The 18,202-nt window shown below is 45.0% G+C and overlaps 1 protein-coding gene across 1 annotated transcript; it reads right to left on the bottom strand.

Annotated features, from left to right (window-relative positions):
- Positions 1 to 513: 513 nt before the first annotated feature.
- egr1 (early growth response 1) lies at positions 514 to 4,781 on the bottom strand. Its single transcript, XM_031857592.1, has 2 exons — positions 3,957 to 4,781; positions 514 to 3,110 (listed from the first exon to the last, which is right to left on the bottom strand). Exons 1-2 carry the CDS (start codon positions 4,165 to 4,167, stop codon positions 1,801 to 1,803), a joined length of 1,521 nt encoding a protein of 506 aa, XP_031713452.1. The 5' UTR covers positions 4,168 to 4,781; the 3' UTR covers positions 514 to 1,800.
- Positions 4,782 to 18,202: the final 13,421 nt, after the last annotated feature.

Genomic DNA, 18,202 nt, shown 5'->3' with positions numbered 1-18,202 from the left:
GAGTATTATTATTATTATTATTATTATTTTTTGCCTAAAGATCATATGGCTGCAACACAGTGTACTTAACAGAAAGGGCCAGTATGTATCATCAAGTCTAAAATAAAATGGAAATTTAGATAAGCTTTATATCTTCAAGAGCATATTGGATGTAGATAAGAATTCCTCATCTCTATAGTTTATAGGCATGGGAGTCATGCGTTAGTGTTATCATTAATACGGGTTCAATTGGAGAACAGCGATTGAAACGGAGAGTTTCCATATGACGATGCTGTGCAGATTTTCCTCCAATGAAAGTATGTTTTCAGCAATGGGAAGTTGTGGTATTAATCTACACTTTTAATCTGCATGCAATTAACATATAAGAAGATGGAATGTATGATAATGCATAAGGATGTACATGATGAAATTAAGGGCGGGGTGTAATGCAATGACTCTGTATGAAATGTTTTGAAGTATCAACGGAATAATTTGAAAGGACAGAAGTCGGACAATAAAGTCTGAGAACAAATATACATATATATTCATATTTTTATTTATATTTCATTTCTGGGAGGATATCTTGTACACCAAATATCCCGTTGGCAGTTAAGCGCATTCAATGTGTTTAGAAGCCAGAAACAGTCACTTGTTTTAACAAACACAAATACAAAATTAAGATAACCACAAAATAATGAACTGCATGTATATAACATACAAAAGAATCCCATGCCTACTCAGTAGGTAACTTCAACATTCCAGCTCTTGAAGATGTGGATATTTACACTTAAGTTTTACAAAAATATACTTTATAGTTTTTCTCCTTTTTTGCTTACATTCTAATGAAATGAAGCGGTGCCCTCATAGCTCGTCCCTTTTCCTCCCTCTGAGTTAGACTTACATTCTGTAACAAAAATATTCCCTCAACCCTTAAGGCGAGATGCATTGCATCCTCTCTCGCACACAGCCGAGTCACAACATCAGCAAGGCTTCACAAAAAGGCACCAAATAACGGGAGCGTTTTTCTTGTTTAGTTTTTTTTTCTTTTTAAATGTTTTTTTTTTTCTTTTCTCTATTTTTCCATATAACCAAAGCGATATGTCACATGTGAGAAAGAGAGAAAGAGATCGTACCGGTGGATGATATTTACAAACAGAAACTAACATCACTCTTACTCATGCTTGAATACTTAAGTGCTTTTTTTTTTTTCAAACAATGTCAAAACGTATCACAGCATCATCACTACATAATAGAGAAAGTATGTAGAAAATATGGCCCTGCTCACTTCAAATAATACAATGCAAATATGCAAATAATTTTTCACATCAATGGTACCAAAGAATGATAAAAAACGAAACATGGCACATGTACAATATACATATATGGTAGCTTATGTATATCATTCAATGTCTTTTGTAGCCTACTGTATGGAGTGCCTTCAAGGGCGAACGTGCCTCAGCACCGCAACTGCTGGCAATCTGTTTGTCTCTTGGTTTCTGTGTACCTAATAGTAGAGACCCGTCAGTGCCGGTTTCTACGCTCTATCTGTTGAGTCCCTTACGCATTTGAAGAGCTGCATTTGTTTTACAGAGAAAAAAAGAAATCCCTTTTCATCTTCTATTGTCTTTGCCCAGTCCTTGACGTGTGTATTTTTCTCTCTTTCAGGTAAATCTCAAGATTCACCTAACACTGCACAGGGAGCAGACAAAAAAAGTGCTTTTTGGAGGAGAAAACAAAGTCTTTTGATGCTGATTTTTTTTCCCCTCAAAGAACCTTAAGGAAGGAGAGGTGCGGAGAGACTATAAAAAGTTTTTCTCTTTCTTAGCAGATCTCGATTGTCCTTGGGGAGAGAGTGGTCTGCATGTCTGATAGCGGGGTGGGGATGGGGCAGCTGTAGATGTGGGAGGCAATTGAGGAGGGGAAGGAGGAGGCGATCTGGGACTGAAAGGTGCTGGACATGGACACTGATGCGTAGGTGGTGGCGATGGAAGGAGATGGATAGGAAGTGTGGACTGGAGAGGAGTAGCAGGAGGTGACGGGAGAGGGGTAAGAGGACACTGGAGAGGGGTAGGAGGTGATGGGAGAAGGGTAGCTGGAGACAGGCGAAGCAGCTGATACCGGCGCTGCTGTCACCACCACGGCTCCTGCCTTCTCTGCTTTCTTGTCCTTCTGCCGTAGGTGGATCTTTGTGTGCCTCTTCCTCTCGTCACTGCGGGCAAACTTGCGTCCGCAGATCTCGCAGGCAAAGGGCTTCTCACCAGTGTGAGTGCGGATGTGTGTTGTCAGGTGGTCGCTGCGGCTGAAGTTGCGCATGCAGATGCGGCACTGGAAGGGTTTCTGGCCCGTGTGGATACGGATGTGGCGAGTCAGCTCATCAGAGCGGGAGAAGCGGCGATCGCAGGTCTCCACGGGGCAAGCGTAGGGCCTCTCATGAGGAGGTGTCTTGCTCGGCCGGTTGGGGTACTTGCGCATGCGGCTGGGCTTAATCAGCTGGGACTGGTAGACACTCTTTAAGTCCTGGGAACCAGTCTGGGTGGCAAAGGCCTTGATGGTGGACAGAGGAGTGAGGGACGGCTGGCTTGACTGACTCTGGAACGGCTTTTGGTCAAGGGGCACCAGGCTGATCTCTCCTTGCTGCTGAGGGAAGAGGTAGTCAGGAATCATGGGTACAGGGAAGCTAGTGTTGCAGGTCTTGCCGTTGGGATAGGCCGGAGGAGGGTACTGCACTGATCCAGCCGAGCTGGAAAAAACCTGGCCCTGGTCCGGGAAGATGTCAGAGTTGGGGCTGGAGTAGGTTGGGGCGGCTGAATAGATGGGGTTGGGCTCGTTGTGGTGAATGGAGGAACTGAGGCTCTGAGATGAGGAGGTAGAAGAGGAAGAAGTGGAGGACGGGATGGATAAGGAGGAGGACGAGGTGGTCTGTGAGGCAGAAGAGGAAGAGCTGGGGGCAATATTGCCCATCAGACCAGTGAACAAGCCCAGGATGGGCTCCGCCCAGAGGCTGTTGCTGCAGGTGGTGGCGGGCTCCAGGGTGAAGCGGCCTGTGTAAGAGATGGGGGGCAGCCTCTGGGTGGGGTAGGTCTGCTCTCCCACTGACTTCTCACAGTTGAAAGGGATATCAGGTAACGTATCTGCAGGGAGCACAGAGAAAGAGGAGACATTAATCAAACTGTCAATATTTAGAGGGAGGGAGAGGGGGAATCCTGCCAGAGCGGTGGACAGTGTCACCCTTCTCTTCTGAGAGATCAGTACGGTGCCCATGCAGAAAATCCCCCTATAACTAAACTCTTTCCCCCTAAACTCTAAAACTGACTCTTCCAAACCTCAACAAGAGCTGCTTATTTCCCTCTGCTCACACTCTCTCTGTCTTTCTTTCATTCTTTCTGTCTTCCTGTCTTGCACACACACACACACACACACACACACATGCACACGCACTCACAAACACACACACATTCTTGAAGCCCATCACAGAGCCTTCAGCAATTGATTACCAAAACTGCAGTTCAGCTGGTTTTAGGAATGCAATTTGAATTGAGCTGTAGGAGTGTCTAGAGGCACGCGGTGACTGAGGAGTGTTTGATTCCTCCAAGAGTCGACATGGATTCAGAGCTATCAATACATTTAAATTAAGTCAGATGTATTTTTTATTTCCCTGTCTCTGTTCATTTGGGATTTTTTGTTTTATTCATGAATTGTGTTTGGTCAGCTAATATCCAAATGTGTAAAATTTCAAGCCATGATGAAACAAATTAATAAAAAAGTAAAAATCTTATGTCAACTGAGTTAATATGATCAATTAATAATGTGAACTAATAATACACAGCAACACTTTTAAAAAAAGAAGTACAATTATTCGGCTGTTTATTTATCTTTACTGCTTTCGTGTAGCTCAGCAGATGTGCTGTAATCTTCAATTCAGTTTGACATGCAGCACAGAAAACCAGAGGCAAAAGAGGCAAATCTCTAGATCTTACCTCCAGCAAGGTGGTCGTACTGTTCTCCTGGCTCCCCGGAGCCAAAGCCTGCACCTTCGGGTACGGAGGCTGTGAGGAAGGGGGTCCCTGCCGAGCTGAGCATCATCACCTCCTCCAGCTTGGGGTAGTTATCCATGGGGGAGTGAGGGAAGCTCAGAGACTCTGAGATATGCATGGCTGGGAGGATCATCTCGGTCTTGGCTGCAGCCATCCTCTGCTGGTGCTGGTGCTGCGCTGGGGGCTGGTGCTGAGTGCAGGGAGGCTGGACGCACAGTGGCAGAGCGATGCCTCACAGGTGGAGGTAATCACTTCGCCCAGCTCAGGGAGCGCTGCACACTTCTGCTGATGTCGAGGAAGATGTTGTTTTCTGTCTTGCTCCGTGACTCTTGTTCTCCAGTTGTCCTGTTGTTTTCCTTTTTCTCTCAGAGATGAGTTAAGATCCACTTGTCTTTTCAGAAAAAAATCAAAAGTGTCCTTTATACTCATTCCCTAACATCCATCGAAGTTATTCAACAGATCAATCTTGATTTTTAATCTAATTATTAAATGACTTATCCTCTTGCATGGATGTTGTTTTGAATTTGTACTTTTGTGGTGATATTTCGCAGAAAGGGAGTTCTATGTGTTTGTCTATCTATCGCTGCTCTAACAGTTGCTCGTGTGGGCTCTCAGGGCTCTCTCTGAGCTGAGAGGTTTCCCTGCTCGTTATATATCCTCTTGCTGTGACGTAGATGTCCATATTTGGAGTGGAGGAAGCCCATATTTAGGCACTGCAGCGGAGGACACATGACGCTGGCCTGGGGGAAAGCAGAGTGGAGAGACTTTATATTAAGCTCTAGCAGTAAATTGCGGAGACAACGCCGCTCTTCCTCTGCCCTGAATCAATGTATCTTCATAGCTGAACAGCTTCGCGAGACAGCAGCATAATTCTCGCGCTCTCCCCGTCGCCCCATAGATTTGATTTGGATTTCCCATCTGTGCAGCAGGCTGCGCTGCTGCCGGAAAGCCCGGCTCCGCCGTGCCTTATAAGGTCGTGACTACATAAGGACCTATTCCGGTGGGTTTCCATTTCCCTGTCCTTATTTGGAACTTCCTGATGCAGCGCTGATCGCTGCTTGGCAGTGCATGAGAGGCTGGAGTGCAAATCATGTCCAGCGCTCATAATAACTAATGTCAGCAGCAGAATCCAGCTTGGCCGTTTTAAAGCACAGCTTCAGCTTTATGACTTTATGTGAAAGACTTTGTGCAGCAGACGAACGGCTGGACTGAATTGATTTGGTTAATGTTTGAAAGTTAAAGGCGGCGTGCTTGTGCGGCGAAATAGAAACGAAACATGTTCAACCACAAATGCAACGACTCTGTTATGATACACACGAGAAAGCGAGCAGAAATAATATCTAAGTCCATTAAAAAGTGACTTTACCTTTTCCCTTTTAGGCTGGAACATATTATCCCACGATGTTATGGTCGGAAGCTGTATATTGCCCTGCATATAGTAGGCTACTCGGCTTATTGATTATGAATAATCAGCCGACACTTCAAACTGATTTTGTCATTTGATATAAGCGAGTGTATTTCTAAATCTATGAGCTTGAAAATACAAGACTGTGCAAACTGGCTGGTAGCAAACTTCCTCTAAATGAACTTTCCATCTCTCTCGGCAGTGTCATTGATTAATGGGAGCAGATAGCCGCGGATGCTGACGAGGTGCGGGCCGATCCGTCTAATTGAGGGGTGTCCCCGGCTCAATATTCGGGGAATCTCTCTGCCACTCAGCGGCCTAATGGGCCGAATTAACAACGCTGCGCACAGCTGCCAGGACGCCTGCGGGATACCGATGTCCCCCCCTCGGCTGCTCCCGCTTCGGCTGGCGCGCCAGCACTCCTCGGTGGATGGTGACGGGAAATCAATGTGTTTCCCTTGCTGCTGACTGGATCTATATGCGAGCAACCTCATTGGGAAACATCGCGGGCAGGACACTTTGAGGTGGCCAGAGAGAGAGAGATAGAGATAGAGAGAGAGAGAGAGACGCTGCTGATGCTTGAAGAGGGCGGTAGCCTACAGGTGAGACTACGTTCTTCAAATATAATTTGATTTAGACTTAAAAAAAAGTGATTGCATTGCCCTTAAACCGTTCAACTGCCCTTCATCTACAGGGGCTGTTGTTACAATAATGTCAGTCAGCCTCATCCGGGATAGAATAACCTTTCACTGCACTGGATGGATGGATGGATATGGAAACAAGAGATGATTCACACACGCCACTGAGGGTTTTTGGTCTTTACTGGATTGCATTCTCTCCCAGGCGTTTCCCATTCCGCCTCTGGCAAATCTCTCTGTTTACCCCCATTAGACTGATAGCAAAATTCTGTCATATATTATGGATGATGTGGAGCAGAGGCTCCTTCACAAAATCCAAATAAGCCTGAAGTAGAGGGCGCAGCTGGAGAATGTGTAATGTTGTTTATTCATACAGTGAGATGCATATAAACGCTCAAATCGAATCACTTTTAAAAGGAATGTGGCACTGCAACGCACTGTTGTATTTTAGAAGGAAAATGGTGCTGCCCATGCACTTGCTCCAAAAACCTGAGTCTACGTTTTGTTTTTCAGCAGAGAGATGCCAGCGTGTCCCCAGGCCTGGTGAAATGAAGACCAGAAGCTCCGGACTTGATGACGGTGAGTTGCACCGAGAGACTGTAACTGTGTGGCAGTGGTGGTGCTACCAAATCTAAACTCTTGTCTGCGTCTGCCGCTGCATTCATGCATCAGTTATACCAAGGTCGATAAATTTGTGGCAAAGCAAAGAAGAAAGAGCAGAGAGAGCAGATGAGAAACTCATCATCTGATGACAATGTAATAAAATCAGGTTAGGGAAAACTGTCGGAAAAGTAATAAAGTAATAAAGATGATAAACAGTTCACAGTGGCTGTTTGGGCCTCCCTTCACTCTGATGCAAAGAGGGGGTGGAAGCCAGATGCTGTAAGGGCAGGGGAAGGAGAATTAGTCTGTGTTTGCGTGTGTGTGTTTGTAGATGTGCATGGTGTGTGTGTGTGTGTGTGTGTGTGTTTGAGTCAGCCGGTTCATTCTCCTCAGTGTGTTCCCCATTGCTGCCCACACAAACCAGCCAGAGGAGTCCTCGCCTGATGAAACTCCAACGCTCTGCCAGCCGGCGAGAATGAGAGGTTCTCCCTTTACCTACGCAGCCACCACGCCCCTGTTCACACACACAAACACACCCAGCACAAGCGCTGGTGGATATTTAATCGTGCCCCATTCTACCACGGAGAAAAGATGAGGAAGTAGATAGGGAAGCCAAAAAAAGAGAGAGGAGGTGGACGAGAGGAGAGGAATTGGAACACAAAAGGAGACGGGAGAGAGAGCGAAAAAATAGAGATGTATGGATCTTGAGAAGATGGAGGCAGGTTGAGAAAAAGAGATAAAGAAGGTGGGCAGGAAGGGTGAGGGCGATAGAAAAATAGAAAACAGAGAGACCGAGAGAGAATCCTCACACCTACATACTGTACGTGGGAGCAAATACCAAGCTTTGTGCTGGCATTTGTCAGCAGCCAATGCCAGGCAGTCAGTCAGGTAGCCAGAACAGACAGACAGACACTCCTGCTCCTCCGCCACCCACACCGACCAGTGGTGCAATCCCTAGCCATTAGCATACAGGTGTGTTCACCCTTGTGTGCTCCTATTATGGGCGGACCAAGATTAGAGCTTGGACGATGACGGTTACCAAAGCCTGCATGTTACATAATGTAGCGAGAGAGGATGGGGAGGAGGGGATAATGTGATGACAGAGAGAGACGAGGAGTGAGGGCCTGGTTATTTTGGAGCTATCACAGTTACATTTTGCTGAGCGGGATGGGGAGAGAGTGGTGGATGTTAAGATGATGAAAATTGAAATGTTGGGGCCTAGAACACACAGGGAGAGTTGATAATTAAATGGGAGAAGAGCGGAGGCCTGATCGTCTTGGGCAGAGTGACATGCTGAATATTAGCCCATAGCCTTAGAGTGATGGGAAGAGGAGCAGAGAACAGATAGGAGCGATTTGATAAATGTCATTTTTCTCCTCAGCTTTTTAAGTGACGCCAGCAGAATGTGCGGCCTGACCTTTTACACGCAGAGTGAGATGCGCCAGGGAAAAGACAAACTGGCGTTAGAGGGATAAAAAAAATGTGTGGGCAGTAAGACAGTGTAAAGGGGTCGGTGAAAATCCTTGGACTAATCGACACATGAAAAGCCAAACGGCTCTAATGGCATTCTGGAGCGCACCGTTGATGAAGACATCCATTACTGTCTGTCTGTTTAAATACTCGACACGTCGACTCAGCGCTCATCATAAACTTTGGCTCCCTTGAAATCTAAAACAGGCCATTGCAATACAATGCAGAAGATTACAGCACACCACCTGTTGCTGCGCTGAAGCAGCCAGACAGTTTTCTACTCCGTTCAGAGGAGTTCAGGAACGCTGCTGTGGAATGCTGGCCTTGTGTTAGCGGCGTAGCTATGATTATGTAGGTAAGATCACAAGTTCTTTCACTGTGGGAGCTGACCCACTGAAGCTTAAGGCCCCGGTGACGACGTTTGAAAAACAATCTGCTCGCATTTCACAGTCACTGCAGGCGTCCCTCCCTGTCATATTACCCCCGAGGCTATGGAGCAGGATAGGTGTTAGTGTATCACACGGAAACAGGGCCCGGCATCGAATAGCCCCTCTATCTGCTTATCTGCCTGTTGTCGCCTCCTGAAGGTGGTAGGTGACAGAGAGACAATTACCGAACACAGCACAAAGCCCACCCCACCGTGTCCCCCGAGGATGTGTGACTCACTGGGCCCCTGGCCTGTTTGTTTGATGCCTGTGACAAAAGATCTGACCTGTGACCTTTCAGTTCCTGATGAGTCACCGGTAGCGCGCTGAAAGACTGGGCTTCCCCCACACCGTGTAGTGGTCACAGTACAGCAACGGGTAACATTTAAAGGTTGCCACACAACACTTTTCTGTGTTTGTCTGAACCTTGTGTACCATAATCCGTGGGTGGCAAGACCCAAGCATGTTGATAGAACTGATGCATGTAGGTGTGTATCTTCCTTTTTACGTATTGTTTGTGGTTTGAGAAGCTAGTGTATAGCTCATCAGATCAAGTCAATGACCACTGAAGCCACTGCTCAAAATAAAACAGTTTATTTAAAAAATAAGATAAAGATAAATAGCCTAAAGTCACCCGTTGTGATGATGATGAATATTTTGAGATAATGATTTATGTAACAGAACTTTTTTTTCTATCCTGCCATTAATCATCTCACGACCCCTCAGATTTATCTTGTAACACTTTTGAGGGGCCTGACCCCGAGGTTGGGGACCACATAATTAAGCTACCTACCAAAACAGTTTATAAAGTAATTAAAACTAACACCACTTCTACCATCTACAGGAGTAAAATGAGGTTTATCAATCTAATGATATGATATACTGTATATCAATTACAATTTTTCTGCCGAACGAGTACATATACAGTTAAAAAAACTGATAATAATTCAGAACTTTTGCATAAGTAAGATTTTAAATGCAAGACTTTTACTTGTAAAGCAATACTTTTACATTATATCTTTGGTACTTTTATTTAAGCCATCAGCTGTCTGTCACTTTGTGGAGGAGAAAATTAGGATGATTCATCTTAAGTTTACTTCAAAGCTGCCTTGATGTTGCACCGTGACAAAGCTCCTTATTGACTGATTATCTGAGCTGACTAAAACACAACTGCTCTCCACACTGCTGACGTCTTTCGGTGGACAGAGAGGCAGACAGGAAGAGACAGGGAGTGAGGGAGGCAGAAAGATGTGGCCTCAGTGTCCAGACTGAGCAGCAACTGGTTTGTTGTCTTTAGCGAACACGTTTGGGTGTGACTCATGTGCGTACGAGCTCGGAGCAGACAGAAAACACCCGAACTCACAGACATGTTTTTATACTACTACAGTCTTCAGATTTTTGTCAGGAATTACAATTTAGCTTTAGTCCACAGTCACGTGGCGCTCTGCCAGTCCACCACTGTTTATGTGTAAGAGCGGCTTCATGCATCGTGGGTTTATTACGGGCGATTGTGGCTAAGTGGATAGCAGGGCCGTCTTTCAATCAGAGGGTTGGCTTTTCGAACCCCAGCTCCGCTAGTCGCATGTTGATGTGTCCTTGAGCAAGACACTTAACCCCAAAATTGCTCCCGTAGCTGTGCCTACGGTGTAGAAATGTGATAGCCTCTGAATTGTAAGTCGCTTTGGATAAAAGCGTCTGCTAAAATGACTGTAATGTAATGTAATGTATTATTGCATCAGACGGTCACGGTATCACCCTTGCTCACTCCTTGGCCCTTGACGTGGTTTCAGAGAATGGCAAGAAAGGGCAGATAGTTTGTTTTTTTATCTTTTCCTCTCTGAACCAGGAGCTATATGAACATAAAGCCTGAGCTACTGAAAATGTGGTAAACTTACCCTGAAATCACCCCGTCTCTCAAAGGATGACCTGTCTAAACCTGGTGTTATATAAACAGGCAGGTATACGCACATACCCATTCACACACAAACCCTTAAGTTGTTCTCCAGAGTTTGAGTTTTGAGTCAGATCAGAACTTGCCAAGACAAATAGTCTCCTTGGGTCCAATGGCCAAAGCTTTTCCCAATAACTTGCTGTGAAGTGAAAATGACAGGCGTTGAGAGGCACATCTGCTCAGGTGAGAGTTATTTGTTTTGTAGTGTCGGAGCGAAGTTAAAGTGAAAGAGTAGAGAGGGTGAGAGGCAGAGAGATAAATGGGTAAGGAGAGATACAGAGGCAGAGGAAGTGATGGAAAGATAGAGCCAGAAAGTGACAGAGAGTGAAAGAGAAAGTGACTGTCGCTGGGTTGTTGACAGGTGGGCCTCAGGGCAGGTACGACAGGTTGATTCAGGTAAGCCCCTCTCCCTCCTCCCCATCCTCCCCCTCCTCCCCCTCCTCTCCCCCACCCTCCAACCCTCCCCTCTACCCCAGCTGGAGACTGCAGACGTGGGATAGCCTACAGGGTTGAGGAGACAGGTCTCCATCAGAAAGCCCCGCAACCCTTTACAATCGTACGGTAATCATTTAACTCCGAGTGCCATACGTCAACAGAGATGATGGCTGACGAGGCAGACAGACAAACAACAGTAACGGCAACACCCTTTATATGCTTCCAAGGAAAAAGGGGGAAAAAACTAAGAACGGGAGGAGGAAGGAATGAATAAATGAATAACTGTCAGAAGCATTTGGCTTATGGGACAATGTTTTTTTTTTAAAGAGTTGAGGCTCGGGGGCCAAATGTCACTTTGGGTCAGTTAGACTGAAGTTTCAACAACGGATTTTGTAAACTCTCTGCACCAGTTAGACAATAAAGCATCTTAAGTGATAAGTAATTATAAGTAATCTAATTTGCTCTAATGCTTTAAATTTACATTATCTATTACAAATTCCTAGGGTCAGAGTTGTCTCTCTTTCTCTCTCTTCATGCGAGGGCTTAGAGATGTCTGGGTGTGCAGGTTAATGGTGCAACTGGATTAAGGAGACTAGATTCATACATAATGCAGGCATCTTACCTTAATGGGAGAAACGTGACTGAGGAGCAGTGTTTACATTAAAGGAGGGTGAGAGTTCAGCTGAGCTGAGGGAATATTTTTCTGCCTACGCTGGCGGCAGACAGTGTAATGAATTTCTATAAAGCGCACTGCAAATAAAAATAAAGACACACAAAGGAGATTGCATGTTGATGGTTGTCGGGTGATGCTGACAAGGAGAAATGGGCGAGGACGGCGTTGAGACTTGCAGAAGTGTACAGTTTGTGAAAGACTTCTAGTAGCCTCAGTCTACCTCAAGTTTTGAAGAAAACAAATCGCCCTCTTCAGCAGCCAGAGTCGAGATTATAGAACAATAATCTCAACTAAATCCCAGGATTTTAACGCATGTATGAGGAGTAGTCAGCAAACAGGATACACACACAGGTTGCTACAAAGACACACACCAACGTGCTCCGTTATTTATGTTTGTCTAGCTGTTCAAACACAGCATGCATGTGGTGTATTGAACACAAACACACACTTACACACACACATTTACACACACACACACACGATAACGTCCGAGGGCAGACGCGATTACATGTATCCACAAGTGTGCTGACGGCACACACCCAGCATATAGCCTGACATTCACTTGGCCGCAATACACCACACAATTAAAATAAATTTCCTACGAAGGCCACATGGTGCTGCTTTTTCTAACTGCCAAACAGGGGAACAACTCCATAGCAACACTAGAGAAATGTTTACGTGTGAGAATATTTGGATATGCACTGTTGGAAACATAAACATGCTTAGTGTCATAATGTAGTTAGGAACAGGATTTCTCCCTGTATTGACTTAGAGTCAAAGAAAGAATACAGCGCGAGTTGGAAAGTCGTGAACTTCCATTTTTTCTCGCAGTGGGGTTTGTGACAGTGTGTGTTCTCATTACGAGCACACAGACAGCCCTCCATGGGTCTCACTCTCTGAGTCTTTCTTTCTCCCCATATATCTCTGCAATCCCAGACAGCTTTAGCAGTTCAAACCCTCACACTGCGGCATTGTCACACACCAAACTGGTTGCCATGGAGAAATAGTCCTCCTGGTCTCCAAGGTACCCGAGTCTATTGTCTTTGGCTTCTTTATTTAGATGAAAACATGATTTGTTGGAAGAGATCTACTTGTTTTTTTTGCTGCTTCTCTTTGCTGCCTTTTCTTTCTTCTTCTTCCTGCTCACGAGCATCAATGCAACATTACATGATGTGTATTGTTTCATTCTTCTCCTTTCCAGGAGTTTGACTATGCGCATGTGTGCGTCAAGCTCGCCTGATGTTTTGTAGCAATTAATTTCAGTGTGTCTGCATGTCAGCGCCCCAGGAGGGGGGCTGTATAAGTTTTCCCCATTGCCACAGCTCTCGCCAGGGCTTATAATTGCCTTCTATTACCAGGGCTGGGTGTCACAGCCTGTCTGTCACCAGGAGACTCTCAACTAGCGACAGATGATGAGGAAAGGAGTTGCAGTTTTCTTACTGCTGTTCTTTTTTGGCAGAATAGATAATACAGGAGATATATACAGTAAATGAGAGTATTGTCCTCCAACTATGTGTCCCTGCTTGTTGTGCTGTGCAAAAAGTTCCCCTTCAGTGAGTTTGTGCACATGTATTGTTGGAGAACTTGATTTGGAGACACCTGTATAAGAGCTGTGCACTCACAGAAAACAAGCTTAAGGTGAGCCTCGTACCAAACAACAAAGAAAACATTTTCAGTGACTCTAATGTGGCTGTGGAAAGCAGCTGTGAGGGCTGACAAACACTAACAATCAGCGAGCTCTGACCTATGACCCCGTTTATTTGCATGTTTCGAGCTTTGCTCACAGCTGTCAGCAGGCTGCTACTTCTGTAGTTGCTGGCAGTGCGACTGAAAACCAAACAGGAAGTGACTTCACATCCGTTGCTCCGTGATATCACTGGGCTTAGTCGGAGAAAACGATAGAGTGAAAGGAAGAAAAGAGACAGAGAGGAGCGCGGCTGAGCAGATGATGGGTGGAAAGAGGAAGCTGTCTGTGTTTCGTTCTCATTCAGTGGCTGTGGCTCAGACATCCCAGACTCTGTGGTCTTGTTTAAGGCCAGCCAGACAAATAAACTGATCCAATTTAAGTCACTTATCTACTTTATCAGAGGGACTACAAACACACTGTCTTCGTCTCCCGCTTTAACCTCGTATGACTGTCTTGAATCAACACGTATAAAGTTGTTTTTGGAAACTTTATAATCGTACATACTTTTGGGCTAGACTCTGCTGACGTCGGCAGTTGCTCGACATTTCCTCAGCTAAATCTCATATCTGCCTCTTGTTTCTTGCCCTTTGTGTAACTTCTAAATAGTGTCCAGTTAATTCAATTGTGTTCACCCGTGTTAATTTCAACAACTGGAATGAATGAAAAGGCAAATATATAAGAGAATATGTGTTTGTGATATCCTCTGTACAGTCCTTTAATGTACTGCATGTAACCATAAAACCCAATCTTCTGTCAAACATCCGGTGACTTGCCAGTTCACACTAGTGAACTTACATTTCTGTTTTTTCTGCATGCAAGGTGATGCAAAAGTGGAAGGAGAGGTTTCGGAAACTGTGACGCTGTGCTTCGTCAGCACTGGGTGCAAGGCAGGGTGAGTTACTGTTGTGTGCTTTTGTTGCAGAAGCGTGCGGCAGCTTGTTCCTCTGGCATGGAGGCTAAACACTGAATGGAGTGGGTGCAGGTAAACATGCTAAAACAGGTCCCTCTCGGTAATTGTGCTGCCTTGTTGACATCTTTCACGTTCGTACGCCTACGTTTTCTCAACATGTGACATCGTACCATCTCTGATTTTTCTATGTTTGGGATCCGGCGGTTAGAGAATTCAAACTACAGCATTTTAATGTGAAAAAACAGCAAAAAAAAAAAGAGAACCAAATCTCAATCTGACCATAAATGTGCATGTTGAACTTTTGATTCTGCTCAAAAAATGTAACTTCCTTCTCAGCACCTGAATGATGTTGGTTACTGTAAATCTCTTTGAAGAGATTTTCGAAAGAGTCTGTCCACCTTAACAATCCCCCCCCCCCCGGGATACACACTTTGAGCTGATGTGTTTGATGACTGCGATTGTGTTGATGATGGTATTCTGACTGCGCTTGGTCAGAGCCACAAATAGGCACAAATAGTTTTGAAAGCAGGCTTCATTTCTCATTTTCAGAATGGGGAACTTGTGAAAATGAGTCGGAGCAGATATATCGAGATGCTGACACTGACTCCAGATCCGTTCCACATGGTGCTTTAATTTGGGAGATTGAGCCTACAGAGGTTAATGGGAAGATAGTCCAACAGCAGTTTAGAGGAAGGGCGGTGTTTAAAACACTGGAAATGTCGAAAGGAGACGACCCGCTGTGAAAAGGACAAATAAACCAGCAGTTGTGTTGGGAATAGCCAAGCATGTCCACACAAACATGCAGAAACCCATATCTCTCCTCGGTGAAAAAGCCAGTGGGGGGGAGGGGAAGCGGGTGGGTGAGAGGGGAGAAGGAGGGGAGTACTGTGGGAGAGAAGCAGGAGGGAAGGGAGAGGAGGTCTGGAGCGAGGCCAGGGGAACTCCAGACTGCCGTTACCCAGCATGCTCTCTCTCAACAGGGACTGGGAGACTAACTGTTGCTGCTGCTGCTGCTGCTGCTGCCGCTGGACAGACCCGGAGAACAGGGAGGGGAGCACTCACACACACACACACACACGATCCTATGTACACCCTCACCCCCTGACACACACACTGCCGTGGCTGTGTCGCCATAGTAACACACTGACCCTGGCCTTAAAGTTGCACGCTGGAGTCTGATCTCCTGCCGAGCTCTGGGCTGGACTAAATCTGCCTATTTATAGCAGGCCCTCTGGCTCATTTTCTACCAGTAACAAAAAGAGCGTATCTGCTTTCTCCAAAGCCCCACCACTTGTACCTTACATCGGCCTATCTATAGAGCCACACTAGCAGAAGGACAGGGATGGTGCGAGTTAGAGATGAAGACACAGAGCTGGGAATAAATGAGAGCGAATGAGTGGGAGGGAGGAAGTAACAGAAAAACAAGAGAAAAACAAAGGAATAGAAACTAAGAATGCTGCTTTGTTGTCATCTTTTCTTTATCTTCTTTAAAACAAAATGACACGTCACTGAAGTTAGAGACAGTCATTCCTCTAAGGGACTTTAAAATTGTACATACTGATATTTTCAGGATTTGTTTTTTAATTACAGTGGAGGTATCTCTGGCTGAATTTGGGGGAAATGTGTCTACAATTTTGCACAATATACAATATGTAGCAAATTTTCCATTTGATAGAAAAATGGCTTTGAATATTGTAGTATTGTGTAAACGTCAAAGAGCTAAAACAAGCTGATACAGTCTATAAAATGTATGTGATGATGTCAGACAGTGTGGAGTAAGAGGATGAGAGTTTAAGAGGTTAAAACAGATTCTCAGATTTGTAGCAATCAGCAAATCTGTAGCGAGTGTGTGTTTGTGTGCGTGGCTGAACTTACACCCACATGGACACAGACCAGACTTTGGCCAACGTGACTCGGCAGTGCCCGGGGTAATTGTCCCGCTATTGGCTTCTGATCCCAGCCAGACTGAGCTAGCGGAGCCAGTCACAGTGAGCAGTGCGTAACTTTAGCCAGAGTTTATCCCACTCTGGCCCTGGCTGGGGTCCAAGTCCACTGGCCTCTTTCTCAACCCTCCTCATGTCCACTGCGCTGATACTGAGCATACACCGGCAGCTCACAGAGGTGGGTTCAGGCGAGGCCTCACAATACCCTCAACACAAAGACAGAGTGGAGAGAGGAGCTCCTAAGGGGCTGATATTAAGGGGCTGATATTGATACTGCCGTTCCTTTAAAGATATATTCAGAAAAAATTTGATCTGAAGGCGTTCAACAATGTAACACAGCTTCAGTCGTGTCTCCTCTTTGTGAGATTGATCCGTGGTCTATTTTTGACATTTTTTTCTCCCTGTAGCTTGTAGTATGTTATATATTTCACGTGTTTCTTTTTCCACTCCTTCTCTTTCATTTTTGCATTTTCCATTCAGGGGCTCTTCTTGGGCTACTAATAGCAAACATTTGTTTCCCCCTTCCTTTTTTCAGTGGTATGAAATTCATGAACCGTACGTGTCATTAAAATAGCAGATCACATTCTATTCTTACACCCACTTGTGACGCCAGATCTGACAAGTTTTGAGGTGGCTGAAATTTCAGTTCCTCAAATTTGACTGCCGGGGAAGAGAACTGACCTGAACTCTGCGTTATTCAACATACAAACAGACGTCTAGTTGTGCTTTCATGAGCAGACTTTTAGCTGAAGTAAAGGACTAATCCGAACTGATTGGTGACGACCACATTCGCGTCAAATCTATACATTGGCTCGCCGCCAATGTCAACATGTCGGCGTCGATCAGTCTATTTTCTGACCAGACTTCATCCATGTGATCATCATGGTCAGTTAAGCTGTAGCGGCTAACTGTCCTGACTTTACTAGCTCCTCTCTAACCCCAAGGCTCGCTAATTGGCTTGGTCTGTTTCCTTTGTGGCAGACTGCGTCACACAGTAAACATAGCCTCAGCCGAGACGTAAGTATATTAACACGGTTAGGTATAAATAGCTCAGAATAGTTAAATTAAACCTTTATGTATGTGGAAGTGAGTATTTTGGGTGCCTGTGATCTTGTTATTGGTGTTAAATTTAGCTCTGTGGTCCTCAGTGAGGAGTGGAAACAGTGACAAGGACCTGTTTTGCCACAACACACTTCCTGTGCACTGTGAGTAGTGAGAACCACAACCCAGTGACGCCGCGTTTGGAAAAAAAGAAAAAGACAGCAACAGAGAGGTGTGGAAAGTCAGCAATGAGGAAGTTGTGGCTTCATTTGAAGAAGGAAAATATGTTGACTTAACTGTAATTGGATACTGTAAGTGAACAGTAAAGTTTCCTGTGTGCGGACTTTCCCCTTTAAGATAACAGGATAGGCAGTGGTGATAAGGTGAGCAACAGACTGCTGCTATTATTACTGATGCTACTTTGATTAACTGTGGAATGATTTCTGTGCTTTGTTGCACAAAATGTTCGACACCCAAATCGATTCCAACGAGCGTACACACATATAGATCCTTCTTTTTCTTTTTTTATATTCACAGGCTCTCGTGCCTGTCTAGCTGCTCTCACTTCCCGTAGGCTATTGTTTGCTGTGACCTCCGCTGAGCACATGGTGCACAGGAGAACACAGAAAAAAGGACTTCATCCTTTGTACTATAATCACAAATGTGCAGCAGCATTTCCTGATAAAGCACAGCAGAGCTTCGAATTAAGAGACAGATTTTTGAGAGTAATCTGTTATATAAACTGCTTATTTATATGAATGAATTTATAAGACACCACTGAGTACATCTTGCCTAGTGTTATGTGATTATGATATTTATAACCACAATCCTGAGCTGCTAGCTAGAGAAAGTGAGAAATGAGTGCATGTTAAAGATATTTTTGGTTAATTTGTGTCAGTTACCCCAAAAAGCATAAATGAAGATGCACTCATTTCTGTCTGTTTGTGTGGGAGTTGGAACACCGTAACGTAACAGCGCCAGAGAGAGAATGTTTGTGTGTGTGTGTGT

Source organism: Anarrhichthys ocellatus, unplaced genomic scaffold (genome assembly GCF_004355925.1).
Source record: "Anarrhichthys ocellatus isolate YVR2014 unplaced genomic scaffold, GSC_Weel_1.0 scaffold19, whole genome shotgun sequence".
NCBI classification, from domain to species: Eukaryota; Metazoa; Chordata; class Actinopteri; order Perciformes; family Anarhichadidae; genus Anarrhichthys; species Anarrhichthys ocellatus.
Note: the sequence above shows the minus strand (reverse complement) of the source record. Positions and strands in the feature narration are given on the sequence as shown.